The 17,518-nt window shown below is 41.6% G+C and overlaps 1 protein-coding gene across 3 annotated transcripts in view; it reads left to right on the plus strand.

The window, feature by feature from the left end:
* Positions 1-17,518, plus strand: part of nid2a (nidogen 2a (osteonidogen)) — a 46,629-nt gene that overhangs the window by 25,954 nt on the left and 3,157 nt on the right. For 2 of the 3 annotated variants that reach the window (XM_076992410.1, XM_076992412.1), the window contains 7 exons: positions 6,300-6,539; positions 7,294-7,521; positions 9,423-9,650; positions 13,164-13,394; positions 13,522-13,691; positions 13,805-13,934; positions 14,198-14,369. In XM_076992410.1, the coding sequence (XP_076848525.1) occupies positions 6,300-6,539; positions 7,294-7,521; positions 9,423-9,650; positions 13,164-13,394; positions 13,522-13,691; positions 13,805-13,934; positions 14,198-14,369 (1,399 nt within the window). The remainder of the gene's footprint in view (positions 1-6,299; positions 6,540-7,293; positions 7,522-9,422; positions 9,651-13,163; positions 13,395-13,521; positions 13,692-13,804; positions 13,935-14,197; positions 14,370-17,518) is intronic. The other variant, XM_076992411.1, reaches the window with a different exon arrangement.

Below are 17,518 nucleotides of genomic sequence, written 5' to 3' on the forward strand. Positions count from 1 at the left end.
TTGATTTTGATCATTTCAGTCATCTTATTTACAATTATATCAAAGAGGCACTTATAAATTAGACAAACATAACATAATATTTATGATGGAATAACCACAAATGTCTTTACTGTGCTCACATCATTATCAGTTTTATTCAACCCCCTAGTGACATTATTTTTTAGTACTTAGTACAACATCCTTTTCCAGTTATGACAGCTTTCAAGCGTGAAGCATAGCTTGACACAAGTGTCTTGCAGCGACCTATGGGTATCTTAGCCCATTCTTCATGGGCAAAAGCCTCCAGTTCAGTCACATTCTTAGGCTTGCGCACTGCAACTGCCTTCTTTAGGTCCCACCAGAGGTTCTCAATTGGATTTAAGTCTGGTGATTGCGATGGCCACTCTAGAATGTTCCAGCCTTTCATGTTCAACCATGCTCTAGTGGACTTGGATGTGTGCTTCGGATCATTGTCCTGTTGGAAGGTCCAACGTCTCCCAAGCCGCAGGTTTGTGACTGACTCCATCACATTTTCCTCCAAGATCTCCTGGTACTGAAGGGAATTCATGGTACCCTGCACACGTTGAAGCTTTCCTGTACCATTAGAAGCAAAACAGCCCCAAAGCATAATTGACCCCCCGCCATGCTTCACAGTAGGCAAGGTGTTCTTTTGTTCATAAGCCTGGTTCTTCCTTCTCCAAACATAGCGCTGGTCCATTGTCCCAAACAGTTCTAATTTAGTTTCATCTGACCACAGTACACTGTCCCAAAACCTTTGTGGCTTGTCCACATGACTTTTGGCATACTGCAGTCGACTTTTCTGGTTCTTTGGAGTCAGCAAGGGGGTGCGTCTGGGCGTTCTGGCATGGAGGTCTTCGTTATGCAGTGCGCGCCTTATTGTCTGAGCTGAAACTTCAGTGCCCACATCTGACAGGTCTTTTTTCAGTTCCTTAGCAGTCACGCGGGGATTTTTCTCCACATTACGCTTCAGGTAGCGCACAGCAGTCGCGGTCAGGATCTTCTTTCTGCCACGACCAGGTAACGTTTCCACTGTGCCCTTTAACTTGAACTTGCGAATGATACTTCCGATAGTGTCTCTTGGAATATTTAACAACTTCGCAATCTTTTTATATCCATTGCCATTCTTGTGAAGAGCAATAACCTCTTCTCTTGTCTTCTGGGACCATTCTCTTGCCTTCACCATGCTTGGAAACACACCAGTAGATGTCTAGAAGGAGCTGAGTATCACAGTCCTTTTAAATCTGCCTAATTGGTGCTTATCATGCTTGATTGCTGCTCGTTGACATCCACAGATGTTTTCAATACCTGATGGAAAACACTGGAATGAACCTCTGTTCTTAGGAGTGGTAGTCGTAAAGGGGTTGAATAATTGTGTCAATGAAGAAATCACAAAAAGGCCATTTAATACTTTATGACAAAAAAAATTGATGCTATTAGTTGCATTTAGTTCTTTAACAAGTCCTTGTAAGATTTCATTATGAACACAATTACAAATGTGCACTGAATTCCATAAAACCCTTCGCAGCATTGGGGGTTGAATAAATTTGATCACAACTGTAGAACAGCTTCAACTCTTCTGGGAAGGCTGTCCACAAGGTTTAGGAGTGTGTTCATAGGGATTTTTGACCATTCTTCCAGAAGCGCGTTTGTGAGGTCACATACTGATGATTGGATGAGAAGGCCTGGCTCTCAGTCTCCGCTCTAATTCATCCCAAAGGTGTTCTATCGAGTTGAGGTCAGGACCCTGTGCAGGCCAGTCAAGTTTATCTACACCAGACTCTGCCATCCATGTCTTTATGGACCTTGCTTTGTGCACTGATGCACAGTCATGTTGGAAGAGGAAGGGGCCAGCTCCAAACTGTTCCCACAAAGTTGGGAGTATGGAATTGTCTTGGTATGCTGAAGCATTCAGAGTTCCTTTCTGAATGCTAAGGGGACTAAGGGGCCAAGCCCAGTTCCTGGAAAACATCCCCACACCATAATCCCCCTCCACCAAACTAAACAACCCCACACCATAATCCCCTCTCCACCAAACTAAACAATCCCACACCATAATCCCCCCTCCACCAAACTTTACACTTGCCACAATGCAGTCAGACAAGTACTGTTCTCCTGGCAACCTCCAAACCCAAACTCGTCCATCAGATTGCCAGATGGAGAAGCGTGATTCATCACTGCAGAGAACACACCTCCACTGCTCTAGAGTCCAGTGGCAGCGTGTTTTACACCACTGCATCTGACGCTTTGCATTGCACTTGGTGATGTATGGCTTGGATGCAGCAGCTCGACCATGGAAGCCCATTCCATGAAGTTCTCTGTACACTGTTCTTGAGTTAATCTGAAGGACACATGAAGTTTAGATGTCTGTAGTAATCGACTGCAGAAAGGTGGTGACCTCTTCACACTATACACTTCCGCATCCGCTGACCTGCTCCATCAGTGTACGTGGCCTACCACTTCATGGCTGAGTTGCTGTCATTCCCAAATACTTCAATGTTCTTATAATACAGCTGACAGTTGACTGTGGATGCACAGGTGGCATCCTATCACAGTTCCACGCTGGATTTCACTGAGTTCTTGAGAGTGACCCATTCTTTCACAAATGTTTGTCAAAACACCTGAAGTCTGCACCTGTTGCCATGAAGCGATTACCAGATTCTGATAATTTAATGGATGAGCGAATACTTTTGACCAGGGGTGCCCACAAGTTTTCAGCTTGCGAGCTACTTATAAGATGGCCAAGTCAGAAAGATCTACCTATTTATTTTTTAGTGGTGTGTGTCGATCGTTTGGGGGGGGGAGGGGGGGGGGGGTTGTGTGTGTCAAACCCTAGTGTAGTCAGCCCCGGTTCTGGACTGCTTTGCTTGGGGGGGCAGTAAAACATAATGAGGGGGCATGTTGATAGTCATGTTTATGAAGCCAGAAATATATTCAAGGCTTGATTTGTGCATGAATGATGACTATTGATACTGGCTTAAAGTGATGTATTAGGTAAAGAAATAAAAATGCACATTTTTGAACTTAAAACTTAAAACACAATGATTAAAAAATACATGTTGATTATGTAAATGGAGAACAAAGATTATCTAATTGTATTTCATTTCAATACTGCCATTACTAATAGAACAACTCTATTTCTTGAAAGGCTGACAAATGTACCTATACACAGACTGAGAATATTCAAACATGGAAATAGGAATGAGTGAGAATATTTATATTACTGGGAAATTAAAATATAAAGAAATCAAAAGAATACAAATTCTGTTATAAAAGGGAGTATTCGTCACATTTCTATTTTGAAAAAGAAAAAAATATGAAAGTACATAAAATATGAAATCTACTGCACTTTAATGGTAAAAAATCTGGTAAAGTATTGAAGTTTTTATTGATGTTATGAAACGTACTGGTACAATGCGGTATTTATGCACAGTATAACAATACTGGCTGTGATGGCAAGGAATCGTTTAAACCAGGGATGTCAAAGTCAAAAACACAGAGGGCCAAAAAAACAAATTTGCTACAAGCCGAGGGCCGGACTGGTTCAATGTTTATTAAAACATATTGAAATGATTGCACATAGCCTATTGAACCAAGACCTAACACAGTGTATATTATTTAATGTTTAAATGAATAAAGCACTATTTTCTTATGGATCTGTCAGTAATTTCAAGTGAAAACATTTTTCAACAGGCAAACAGATAAAAGCAAACTTCCTTCAAAGAAAAATCACATGAAGACACACAGAAGACACACAGGTTTACCTTTTACCTCCGTAAACATGTACTCTGCCTCCCACCTGGCTTGAAACCCGTTCTCAGTGTCCACCTTACGTTTAGTCATTTTTGAGAAGGGGGATAGCTGAACGTTGATGTCTGCTCTGACTGCTGATTTAGGTTTATACTTTCGCGAGTGACCATAGTGCGCGACTCCGAATTTTAATGTTGCTTTGTGTTGCAGGTTTGAAAAGTGCTGCAATTTAGGCTAAAGTACTTGAAAATGTTTTAAATTGTAACTACTTCGTTTCACAACAAATATCTGTCTGACTGAACAGTTCTCTTGTATTACGTTAACAAATACGAGCCTCTTGTAATTCCAGGATGAAACATGAGAGAACGTGAAGACGTTAAGATTGGGGAAAATAAACAACCATTAAATAATGTGAATAAAAAGCGAATTATTTCGAGTATATGTATAAATATTTAACATATTTAAGTTTAACGTGCTGGAAAATATTGAAATGGACCTTTAAAGTGACGTACAAGTGCTTGAATTCCACCTTATAAAGGTGTATGAACCCTGCAGACATGACTTTGTTCATTGCGCTGGCGGAGCCACTGCGATTACGTCATTTTCAGTGACTTCGCGGGCTACCGTTGCATTGTGGGGAATGTAGTGTTTGTGCGTACAAAACACCATCGGGCGGCTGTAGCCTGCGGGCCGGTTCTAATAGTAATTCAATATCATCCAGGAGGCCATAGATAATCAATTCGCGGGCCGGATCTGGCTCGCGAGCTTTGACTTTGACATATGTGGTTTAAACCATGAGCCGCGACGGCTTGCACGGGGGAAAGAGCAGCCTCGCGCGCTGTCGTGCACCTCTCGAATTTTGTAACTTCGCGCGCGCCGCGCCTCAGCGCAATGAACAATGTCATGTTTGCCGGGTTCATACACCTATACAAGGTGGAATTAAAGCACTTGTACCTCACTTTAAAGGTCCAGTTCAATATTTCTCAGCACGTTAAACTTAATTAAGTTAAATATTTATACATATACTCAAAATAATTCGCTTTTTTAATCACACTATCAAAACGCCCAATCTTAACGTCTTCACGTTCTCTCATGTTTCGTCCTGGAATTACAAGAGGCTCGTATTTGTTAACCTAAGACAAGAGAACTGTTCATTCAGACAGATATTTGTTGTGAAACGAAGTAGTTACAATTTCAACATTTTCAAGTACTTTAGCCTAAATTCCAGCACTTTTCAAATCTGAAAAAGCAACATTAAAATTCGTCAGGTAAATGTTCATTCCCCTGTTTTTTATTACCACATATCGTTTCGGACAACACTGCGCGGCAAGTATTTAAACGCTTCCGCCGTTCGCGCAGGTTTAAGAGAACCAAGTTAGCCTAACCGCTAACGGCTAATAAAATAATTTAAGCAACACCTATGTAAGAGGTGAGTAACATTAAAGCAACGAAAAACCACAGTTAAGCAAATATTACCATGTGGAAGTCAGTTTAAACTCAGAAGAGTGTTTACCAGTATACCTGTCTTTCACTCACACTAACAGAACATATCTACTGCCGAACTGAACCGTTTGGGGCGGTCTGCCGATTTTTATATGACTCAAAGAGCCAATCAGGAATAAGCAAGGAAATATCTTCACGCTGTAAAGCAAAATGCATTTTTGTGATTGGTTCAGAGATAATAAAAAAAAGCCGTTGCTTGCATTGTGCTTGGGGGGGCAAAGACACAATTTGGGGGGGGCAATGCCCCCCTCTGCCCCCCCCTAGCGCCGGCCCTGAGTGTAGTGCAGATGGACGATAGTCATTCATTCACTACTTTTTAATGTCATGCGATCTACCCACGCTTCCTTCGATCGCGATCGACGTAATAGGCATCCCTGCTTTTGACAGTATAGTGCATCTTAGACAGGCTAGTACTGCCACTTTAGTAGGCCGGCCTCCCCCTGCTAATCAGCATGAGTTTACATTAATTACATGATGTCATTCCCTTGTTTTCACTCATTTCTAACACGTTAAAGTGTCTGCTGGTTCCATACGCCATGCACATGTTGTGAAAGACAGACAAGCCAAGTAGAAGCTGGCGCATGAACATGCTTTAATTTTGTCTTATTGTTGCGTTTCAAAATGATACTACAGAGCAAACCTCCGCTTTTCTCAGACATGTCCTGGAAGTTGTAGCTTTTATGGACACTATGTCACTACTTGATAATAAATAAATAAATAATGTGACTATTGGAAAGTTATTTGATTCAGAATTCAGTAACACTACTGCCAAGCTGCAGGAACATGTAGTTAAACTAACAGCTTCACTTAATCATAATCATCATCGCCGTCATAATCAGTCATCATCAATATCACCATCATCATCATCAAAATAAATCCAAAGTAAAGGCCAACACTCACAACACAAACTGCAATCACTATATATAGCAATTTAAAAATATTTTAAATTCAATTTCATCTCTCTCTCTCTCTCTCTCTCTCTCTCTCACACACACACACACACACACACACACACACACACACACACACACACACACACACACACACAGTCTCTCTATCAGAGCGTCCCAGGACTCAGTGTGAGCAGCACAGGGACAGTTTGAGGACTGGAGAGGACGGCTTGCCCCGCGTAGGAGCCTTCATCCCACAGTGTGATGAGGAGGGTCATTACAGGCCTCTGCAGTGCCACAGCTCCACAGGACACTGCTGGTGTGTGGACAGTAGGGGGCAGGAGAGAGCAGGCACACGCACCCCACCTGGTACCTCACCTACCAACTGTGAAGCTCCAGGTAATCAGGCTGCATAGCAATGGAAGCTAATATGAGTGCTTTAACTATATCTTGTGACTCCCCAAACCTGACAGTAGGTCTGCATCTCTGTATCTTTCTGATGTTCCTCTATTGTATCTGAATGGTTTCCCATCTCAGAGTAGTAATTATTCCATTTAGTGTAGTATAACGTCTACACCTCCATGTGTCCCTGTCCATTAGAAAGTTATTTTGGTAACAATGCTGATCAAACCTTTACCACATTACATAGAGGGTTCACAAATCTGTTTCAGTATTTGGCAAGGCATTTTGAAATCATAATAACTAGTGATTAAATCACAATGTAGCATTTCTGTCCATATCATGAAGCCCTACTTCTAAAGGGAAAACAGGGAGGGGAGATGGGGTCTCTGACCCAGACAGAGAGGAGTGGAGCTGGACTCACTCCACATGTTCACCTCATACAGCCATCAGAGTGTGATGAGATCCTCCTCACACACCAACAGGCCCAGATCAGCTCTCTCCACCAACTTCTATTTTTTTGTCTTTATCTTTTTATCTTCGAATTATGTGTGTTGACATAACCATGGCAACAAAGACATATACATGTTGGGCAGATGTTGAGTTCAAATATCATATCAAATATCAAATGCAATCCCAGAAATATTAAAAACTGCTCAGATCTACAAATATAGTTCATGGGTCTATCAGAGAGTTTGAAACTGTGCTATCATATCTTACTCTCTCTGTGTTTCGACCTGTATCCCTCCATCAGAGCGTCCCAGGACTCAGTGTGAGCAGCACAGGGACAGTTTGAGGACTGGAGAGGACGGCTTGCCCCTCGTAGGAGCCTTCATCCCTCAGTGTGATGAGGAGGGTCATTACAGGCCTCTGCAGTGCCACGGCTCCACAGGACACTGCTGGTGTGTGGACAGTAGGGGGCAGGAGAGAGCAGGCACCCGCACCCCACCTGGTACCTCACCTACCAACTGTGAAGCTCCAGGTAAACAAACTTGTACAGTGGCACAAAAATTCTAAGCAAACGATGACGTTTGAGGCCAGTTTCATGTAGTACATAAGAAATTGAGTATTTTTGTCAGTTTTTGTAGTAATCAAGAACCAACACAACTTTCTCAGTGAATTTTCTTATTTCTAAGGAACACAGACTAAGGTTTGGACCAGTTGGGATTTCACATGCTGTTTTGCCATATCTGAATTAATCTGGGGTCTGATTTCAGCTGTGAAGTTTCTTTTACAGTTTTAATGTCTCCATAAAAAGTTTCTCCAGTTCATTAAAATAATTGTTTTACTTTACAATGAGATGGTGATGTAAACTTGTTAAAAAGGCTTACTATTAAAATTGTTATTATCCATTATGTATAAACATGCATGGGACATCCTTTCTGGTGTATTTGGTGATTAAAACCTTCACAAACATACCCATTCCTCTGATAAACAGAACACAGTGAAGCAGTTGTTTAAATGTTAAAAAGTCCAACTTAATCTCCCTCTCAAACCTGTATAGTGGCAATGTAGTCACACATGTCTTTGTGTATTATGCACAGTTTACTGCATGTAAACAAGGTCTTAAGGAAAAATTTGGAAGTACAACTTCCTGTCTCCTTCCAGATGTGGCGAACAGAATGGATTTGCCGAGCTGTAAAATAATTTGAAATATTTTTTGTGGTTGGTAGAACATCTGAGGACATGGCTGACCACACTCAGAGATTTGTGTTTTTTTCTGAAAGGAGAGTTACAGAGTTTTTGAATCTTTGAAGCACTGCTCTGTTGAACTGTGTTAAAACCCAGCACAGACTCGCAAAACATTTGAATTATACATTTTTAAATCAAATCTCCATTATCATGCTGTAATAAAAGTATATTTGGCTTTCTTTATAAGTGCTCAAATTTACTGTTGTGACCTACCAAACCCATCCACCCAAGTATTTGTCCAGCACTCTTTCTGTAGATGCTTATCTAAGAGTAATCACTCCATTTGGTGTTATGCAGCCTACTACATCTGTACAACTTCCAGATGCCTCTTCACTGTAGGTCCTTTTTGGGCTGTTGGAGGTTGGGGGTGGGGGTCTCTGACCCAGATAGAAGGGAGTGAGCATGGAATAATACTACATACTCATGTAGAAGGGAGTGAGCATGGAATAATACTACATACTCATGTAGAAGGGAGTGAGCATGGAATAATACTACATACTCATGTAGAAGGGAGTGAGCATGGAATAATACTACATACTCATGTAGAAGGGAGTGAGCATGGAATAATACTACATACTCATGTAGAAGGGAGTGAGCATGGAATAATACTACATACTCATGTAGAAGGGAGTGAGCATGGAATAATACTACATACTCATGTAGAAGGGAGTGAGCATGGAATAATACTACATACTCATGTAGAAGGGAGTGAGCATGGAATAATACTACATACTCATGTAGAAGGGAGTGAGCATGGAATAATACTACATACTCATGTAGAAGGGAGTGAGCATGGAATAATACTACATACTCATGTAGAAGGGAGTGAGCATGGAATAATACTACATACTCATGTAGAAGGGAGTGAGCATGGAATAATACTACATACTCATGTAGAAGGGAGTGAGTATGGAATAATACTACATACTCATGTAGAAGGGAGTGAGCATGGAATAATACTACATACTCATGTAGAAGGGAGTGAGTATGGAATAATACTACATACTCATGTAGAAGGGAGTGAGTATGGAATAATACTACATACTCATGTAGAAGGGAGTGAGTATGGAATAATACTACATACTCATGCCAAGGAAGACCAGTTCTGCTTTTGGGATGCAAGCGTAGTTTGTGGCCAGTGTAAATCTAATACATGATTTTCTCTTCTCTTATACCCCTTCCCCCACTCAGAGCATCCTAGGACTCAGTGTGAGCAGCACAGGGACAGTTTGAGGACTGGAGAGGACGGCTTGCCCCTCGTAGGAGCCTTCATCCCTCAGTGTGATGAGGAGGGTCATTACAGGCCTCTGCAGTGCCACGGCTCCACAGGACACTGCTGGTGTGTGGACAGTAGGGGGCAGGAGAGAGCAGGCACCCGCACCCCACCTGGTACCTCACCTACCAACTGTGAAGCTCCAGGTAAACACACAGCTTTGGTCCATTTAAAACCAGTTTTCCTGGTTTCCTGGGCCTTGGGGAGACTGGGAGGAGAGGGAGCTGTGGCCCTACTTACTGTGGAAATGTGGCCCAACTTACCAATGTGTACACTTCAGTCACTGTGTGCTCTTCACACCACCATTCTTAATTCAATCTGCTAGACCCAGCGCAAAAAACACTAGAATACATCCTTCAGATGCCAGAGGGTTGACAATTGTGATGTATGACTACCAGCATCTTGTATATGAGTCTTTAAGAGTCATACAGGACCAAAGAAGGGTGCTGAGGACTTCTATAAACAGAATAACAATGTACCATGAGACTGAGAATTAGTATATGCTTAACAAATAGCATGCTTAACTAATAATAATAATAATACATTTTATTTCAAGCGCCTTTCAGGACACCCAAGGACACTTTCCAGGAGAATAGAAAACATGCAACACATACAGTAACAAAACAACACATACATAAACAAAAACAAACAGACAAAAAAAGTCATTGGGAGTAAGCGATATTGAACAGGTGAGTTTTAAGTCGTGTTTTGAAAAGAGGGAGTGAATCTATATTGCGGATGTCTGGCGGGAGAGTGTTCCAGAGTTTGGGAGCAGAGCGGCTGAAAGCTCTGTACCCCATAGTACTTAAACGAGCAGGTGGCACAGATAGATGAGTGGAGGAGGAGGATCTGAGGGAGCGGGAGGAAGATGTGATAGTGAGGAGGTTTGAGAGATACGGTGGAGCCAGATTGTGGAGTGCCTTGAATGTATATAAGAGGATTTTAAAATGTATTCTGAATCTAACCGGTAGCCAGTGGAGTTGTTTTAGGATAGGTGAGATGTGGTGAGATGAGGGCGTTCTAAAGATAATATGAGCGGCTGCATTCTGAACCAGTTAAAGTTTATTGAGGGACTTTTGAGGAAGGCCATAAAGGAGAGAGTTGCAATAATCAATACGGGAGGTAACGAGGCTGTGAACAAGAATAGAGGCAGTGTGTGGGGTGAGGGAGGGACGTAGACGATTGATGTTGCGGAGATGAAAGTACGCAGTCCGGGATATTGCTAATGTGGGAGTGAAATGAAAGAGTGCTATCTAAGATGACACCCAGACTCTTAAACTGTGGTGAGGGGAAGACTATGGAGCTGTCAATCAGGATAGAGGAACTGTGAACTTTGGATAGTGTGCATTTTGTACCGCAGAGCAATATTTCTGTTTTATCAGAGTTTAGTTTAAGGAAATTAGAGGAGAACCAGGTTTTTATTTCAGACAGACAATTGGAGAGGGATAAGGGAAGGAATGGAGAGCTAGGTTTACTGGCTATGTAGAGCTGGGTGTCATCCGCATAGCAGTGGAAATCAATGTTAAATGTGCGAAATATATTTCCATGGGGTAGAAGATGGAAGATGATGAAGATGATGAAAAGGAGGGGCCCCAGGACAGACCCCCGGGGCACACCAAAAGAAACCGGAGAGGACTGAGACCTGAAGGATTTAAGTTGTATGAACTGTGTGCGGCCAGAGAGATAAGAGAGAAACCAGTTTAGTGTGATATGGTTAATGCCTATGGAAGATAATCTATTTAAAAGGATCGAGTGGGAAATGGTGTCAAAAGCTGCAGTCAGATCAAGGAGAATCAATATGGAGAAAGAATTAGAGTCAGCTGTCATAAGGAGGTCATTTGTGATTTTAATAAGGGCAGTTTCAGTGCTGTGGAGGGGCGAAAACCAGACTGGAATTTTTCATATAGGTGATTTAGGGACAGATAAGAGTTGAGTTGGGTTGCAACAATTTTTTCCAATATTTTGGAGAGGAAGGGGAGGTTAGAAATGGGGCGGAGGTTATTAAAGTTATTGGGATCTAAGCCGGGTTTTTTTTTTTATTGGAGTAATTATTGCTATTTTGAAAAGTGAGGGGACAATACCAGATTTTAGTGAGGAATGGATAATAGCAGTAATGAGGGGGAGCAGAGAGGAGATACAGGACTTGACTAAGACTGTGGGGAGGGGATCCAGCTGGGACGAGGACGGTTTAGAATTAATAATAGTATCGGAAATATAGCCTGAGTCAGGGAGTTGAAAACAGGAAAGAGAGTGACTGTGAGAGTGGTGTAGGGAGTGGAGGTGGAGGAGATAGAGGATTAATGATGTGGTGGATTTTACAAATTTTTTCATGAAAAAATGTCATTAGTGAATTACAGGTGGCTGTTGAATAAAAGTGTGGGGGTAGGGGGGCTGTAGGTTGGAGAAATGTGCTAGCTTAACTTGTAGTATGCTAAAATAAAATATTAGCGTAACTTCTAGTATGCTTAACTACTATAGGCTTAAGTCTCTCTGTTGGGCCTCCATGGCCCTCATTTCATTTGGCAAACGAAGCTTTGTGCACTGCCAGCTTCAGGAAGGCCCTGTTTAACCCCACTGCAAAGTCTACCCGAGAGCAAAAGCTACGGACACAGAGATGCCAAAGCATGCTCAGCGTGGCTCCAATGTCTGATGTTCACGCATCTTCCAGAAACCGTGAACTCTGACCCCAGAGCTGACACAGACCCCAAATAAAACAAATCCCAGTCTAAGCCAGTGATGGGCACTCGAGTCAACAACTCCACTGGAACTTACGCTTAAGTCGCCTAGAAAAAGACTTTACACTTGACTTGAAAATGACTCTTGACTCGGACTCATCTAAAATAACTCGTGAACAATAAGAGTCAGTCCATTATCTAGGTACTGTGTGCGAACATTATACATAAAAATACTTTTGTTGTGTTTTTATGTTGCCATTATTTCAGACTTTTGTTTCGGTGATTTGGGTTGCAGCCCCTTTTCTCGAGGGTGTCATGGCTTCGGCTGGATTACCATATACAGTAGCCTTGGGCTATAGGGAGTTTAAAATCCTTGGATATATTACTAAAGGACAGAAACATGTAAAGAATGTGGGAAACAAATTAACGACACTGAAACGACCACATCTGGCCACACAAGCGACTTGAAAACATACCCGGATATGTTTGTTTATGCTAGCCACTTAGCTATCAATACAGCTAATATATAACATTTTCCTGTCCCTAAGCTTATCCTGGTAAGGACTTCTTGAATATCTCTAGTCTAAAGACACACTGATTATTTGCATTCTAACATCATGGTGCTGGTTAGAAGGCAACTGGTGTTAATTAATGAAGAGGAACTTTTGTTGAGATGGGCTGATGGGGAGATGATGGCACAGCACCAACCAGATGTTGAGGACACTGAGGGACCTACTGATGCTGCTTCACATACTTCTCACAACTATCCTTTAGAAGCGATGGATGGCGAAACTCATGCTAATCTGAAAATGAAGCTAACATCTGACCTGCTAACATCTGACCTGCTAATATCTGACCTGCTAAAATCTACTGAAACAGACTGCAGTTAATTGCAATATCTCTTTTCAAAGAATGGAGACTTGTGAAAGAACAGGTCAGGCAACTGATCCCCTCGTCCTCCGATGTTTTCTTCCTATCATACAGTGGTGCCGGTGCCCACAGCGCGTGTGGACACGGTGTGTGAGCGCTGGAGGGCGAGTCTGATGGAGCACTACGGTGGCCGGCCGGGGCCACACCACTACCTGCCCCAGTGCGACCCGGAGGGCGAGTTTAACCCTGTCCAGTGCTATGGAGACAGTAGCTATTGCTGGTGTGTAGACCGCGATGGCAGAGAAGTGCCTGGTACTCGGTCCCATGATGACGTCAAACCTGCATGTGAGTGGTGCTCTGACATATCTATTTTTTATCTACATGTTTACAACATAGAAATTATGCAGTGGAATTCAGAAATATAATTCTTTTTGCCAAAAAGAAAAAATAAATTTACCTGTCGCTCACATAGGTATACCAACAGTGGCCCCTCCCACAATGCGTCCATTGCCCCGCCCTGATGTAACTCCGCCTCCCTCTGGCACCAGCCTTCTCTACGCTCAAGGCCAACAGATTGGAGTGCTCCCCCTTAATGGCACTCGCATTGACAAGGAGAGGTCCTCAATACTTCTAGCCCTGCACGTATGAGAACATTAGTTCATGCATTAGACGGTGATATGTACAGGCAATACTAGTTCTTAGACTCACTGGAGTTTTGACTCTACTGATCACATGCTGACTCACATTCATCATAGGGTTCCATTGTGGTTGGTATTGACTACGACTGCAGAGAGAAGAAGGTCTACTGGACGGATCTGGCAGGAAGAACGATCAACAGAGCAGCTCTGGAACCTGGAGCAGAACCTGAGATCCTCATCAACACTGGTACCGCTGCTCCTCCACAGCACACAGCTACCACAGAACACACTACAGCTACCACAGCACGAGCAAATGCAGAGCCTACACTGGACCTCCCAGTTCAGAACATCAGGCTTACTGGTTTCATACAGAACCAAAACATTCATCAAAACATCAGCTTAGCTTCATTCCATCAACCATTGCTTTTGCAATGCTAAGATTTTTAGAACAATTTTATTAAACTGACAGGATTATCTCTAAATGACTTAAATGAGTCTCTTGCGTTTCAGGCCTCATGAGTCCAGAAGGTCTTGCTGTGGACGCAGCTCGTCGGAAGCTCTTCTGGGTGGACAGCACACCGGACAAGATCGAATCAGCCAACCTGGATGGGAGTGACCGTCGTGTCCTGTTTCACGTGGACCTGGTGAACCCGAGGGCGATTGTTGTGGACTCCCTCTCAGGGTTTGTGCATCAGAACTCTCTTCCCCTCTATGTCTTGGCTTCACGAATGCATGCTAAGGCTAATGAAACAAATCGCCATCACTAATGTTAACTTTTACAGTGATACAATTGCAGTGTGACATTTCAAATGTCGTTCCTGGTCATGTGAGTTCGAGTTCACAGTTCCTTAAATGCACACGGATGTCTGTACATGTTACAGTTTTTGACGACTGCTAACATGCGTTTCCCAATACTTGTGATTAGGGCTGCCACAAACGATTATTTTTATAGTCGACTAATCACCGATTAATTTTTATGATTAGTCGACTAATCGGATCGTGCGTTAATTGAATATAAAACATACAGCTTATCACACTAGAATGCAACTGCTATTATATAATCATTAGATTTCAGCTAAAAATAAAAACAATTAAGATCATAGTTCATTAAACCTATTAATGAAATATGCAACTTGTTGCAACAATTATTAAAATAAGTATAAGGCACTGGCTTAAACAACGCAAAAATAAATCCAATAATAAAGTAATTTTTTTTTTTAGGTTTTTCTTTTTCATTTGTCTCTGGCATCAAACGTAGCTACATATAAATCAAATTAGGTAGGTACCTGAAACTAAAGAATTATTCACAAAAATAAAGTTTTGGTCTCACTGACGTTACAGAAAACACACGAATGCGTGCTAAGGCTAATGAAACAAATCACCATCACTAATGTTATCTTTTACAGTTACCACGATAAGTAAGTACAAAGTTAGCGCTCTGTTTACGGTAACGTTAGCAGCTAACTAGCGATTTAGATTACAGAGATGACGGTCCCTTTTCATCATTGTCATAATAAGCCACAACATGCTTCAGGTGCTCGTACATCGCGGTTGTGCTGCCGTGGAAGGAAAGTTCTGCCTTGCAGATATTGCACGCCTTTTGGAACCCACACAAGTGATCCTACACTTTTGAGTTCCGTAGCCGGGTAGCCATGATACCAGTCTGTATAATGTCCTAGGATATCGTCCACTGTCTACCTCGGTTTCCACTACTGCACATGTGCGTTAGGGACAGAAAGGCAGACGCGACCGCAGCAGTATGGAGAGAAAAAAAAAAAACACGACGCATCGACTATTAAATTAGTCGTCGACTATTTTAATAGTCGACATAATCGTGACTAGTCGACTAATCGTGGCAGCCCTACTTGTGATACATTGTCAAAACTCTAAACACATTGACCTAACATAAATAGCCAAATAGATAATATTGTGTTCAAAAGTGTGTTTTCTTAACTAAATTACAACTCTGCATTTCACAACGCAAACAAAGTTTTCTCTTTATACACCAACTTTGTTAAAACATAGCAAACCTGGTTCAGTATCCAATCATTCTTTCAAACACTAGCACAGATTCTCTATTCGAGATGAACATAGTCAATCACTGCACAACCACTGTAAAAAAATCTAACTTTTGATGGCAGTACAGAAACACCATTACATGTAATATTTTACTCTCTCTCCCAGCAAACAACAGATATTTTACAGTATCATCTGTTGTTTTCTTAGTCAGTTAATTTTTACTGTAATCTGCTTCATTAATTTGGACTTTTTTTCAAATGTGTGCATTTTTGGCAACATACTGTCTACACAATGAGTGATATTTACTGTAAGGTACTATATGGAATGTAGATTAGACAAAAAAGGAGTCAGTAACAGTTTTGCAGTAAAGGTTATATTTTACTGTATTAGTGGCATTACTGTAAATTGTGGCCTAACCCAAAAAATAATTACCGTAATTGTAAACATAATTAGCCATGGTCCCATATGTGTAAAAATACACATATACAAATAAAGCCACACAAGGGGGAAAAAACACAATACAAAACTGGACAGTCTTGTTATGTGTAATGTAAGTGGTCTTTAGCAGTTGGCCACATGTTTTCATCCTCATTACATCTGATGTTGGCCCTTGCCATGCACCTGAGATAGAAAAGCTTGGTATGCCTTATTCACCCCGGCAGTCTTCAGCTGAAATGTCTCTGCAGCCGGGATCCATTGCATCCAGGAGGGACATTTGGTCATGGGGCCGATGATCATACACCTTCAACCTCCAGACTGAAAAAGTTCCTTAGTAGGGTTGAGGAAAGTCGAGATGGACGGGAGGAAAAGGGACATCACTCTTGGATGGTCTATAAACCAGTTTGTGATGATATGAGAATGACAGAATGCTACACTGTCCCATCACAAATGTCCTCGTGTTTCCTCCCACCTGTTCCATTTCTGCTTCTGGAACCAGTTGTTGGTAGAGTTCATTCAAAAAATTAAAGAAGGAGCTCTCTGTTAAAGGGACCAATCTGGCATTTCTGAAGGACCAAACCAGCACTTGAGATTACAGGACAAATTGTTATATTTGCTCCTCTCTGACCCGGTACATTACTGTAATTCATTTTATTTCATTGATCTATATGTGCAAAAAATATGTATTACAGTAATAGCTTTTCAGCTGCCTTTGTTTTTGCAGAACTTTGCATTTTATACAGTATTTAAGGTTTTGAACCTTAGGTTTTCATTTTTGACATGCTGTGTGCAAGCAATTGTAAATAAGGCAAAAATTATCCAGAATTTTGTTACTGGATAACCCTGTGTGTATAGAAAATGTATGCATTATACAAACATGTAAAATGACAGCATTTTGTGCCATAACAACATGAACTGAACTAATAGTATAGCCACTGAAGACTGATGTTGTGTTCAATGAGTTTTGAAAATGTGACTACAGATTGGACAAACACACGTCGTTAGCAGTCGTCAAAAACTGTAAACTGTAGCAGGCTTCTGATTTTTTTTTTATTGGTTTGTGTAATTGAAAACCAATTAGCTGAAAATGACCTGATCATGGCCAAAAGATGAATGGATTGAAGCAAACACACAGGGAAATGTGTGAACCTGGGCTAGTTGGTTAGACTACAGACTCTAATAGAAGTAGTAGAATGGATTAAATATGAAATATTGACATATAACTCAGTTAGTTTATGAATGCACATAAGTCTTAAGTAATGGTGGTTGTTTATTCAGCATGGTAATGTTACTATTACTACAGAAAAATGCAACACTAGCATGTGTAGACCAATGACAGCCAGAGATAACGATGTAAGCAGAGGAACTACACAG

Source organism: Brachyhypopomus gauderio, unplaced genomic scaffold (genome assembly GCF_052324685.1).
Source record: "Brachyhypopomus gauderio isolate BG-103 unplaced genomic scaffold, BGAUD_0.2 sc93, whole genome shotgun sequence".
Taxonomy (NCBI): Eukaryota; Metazoa; Chordata; class Actinopteri; order Gymnotiformes; family Hypopomidae; genus Brachyhypopomus; species Brachyhypopomus gauderio.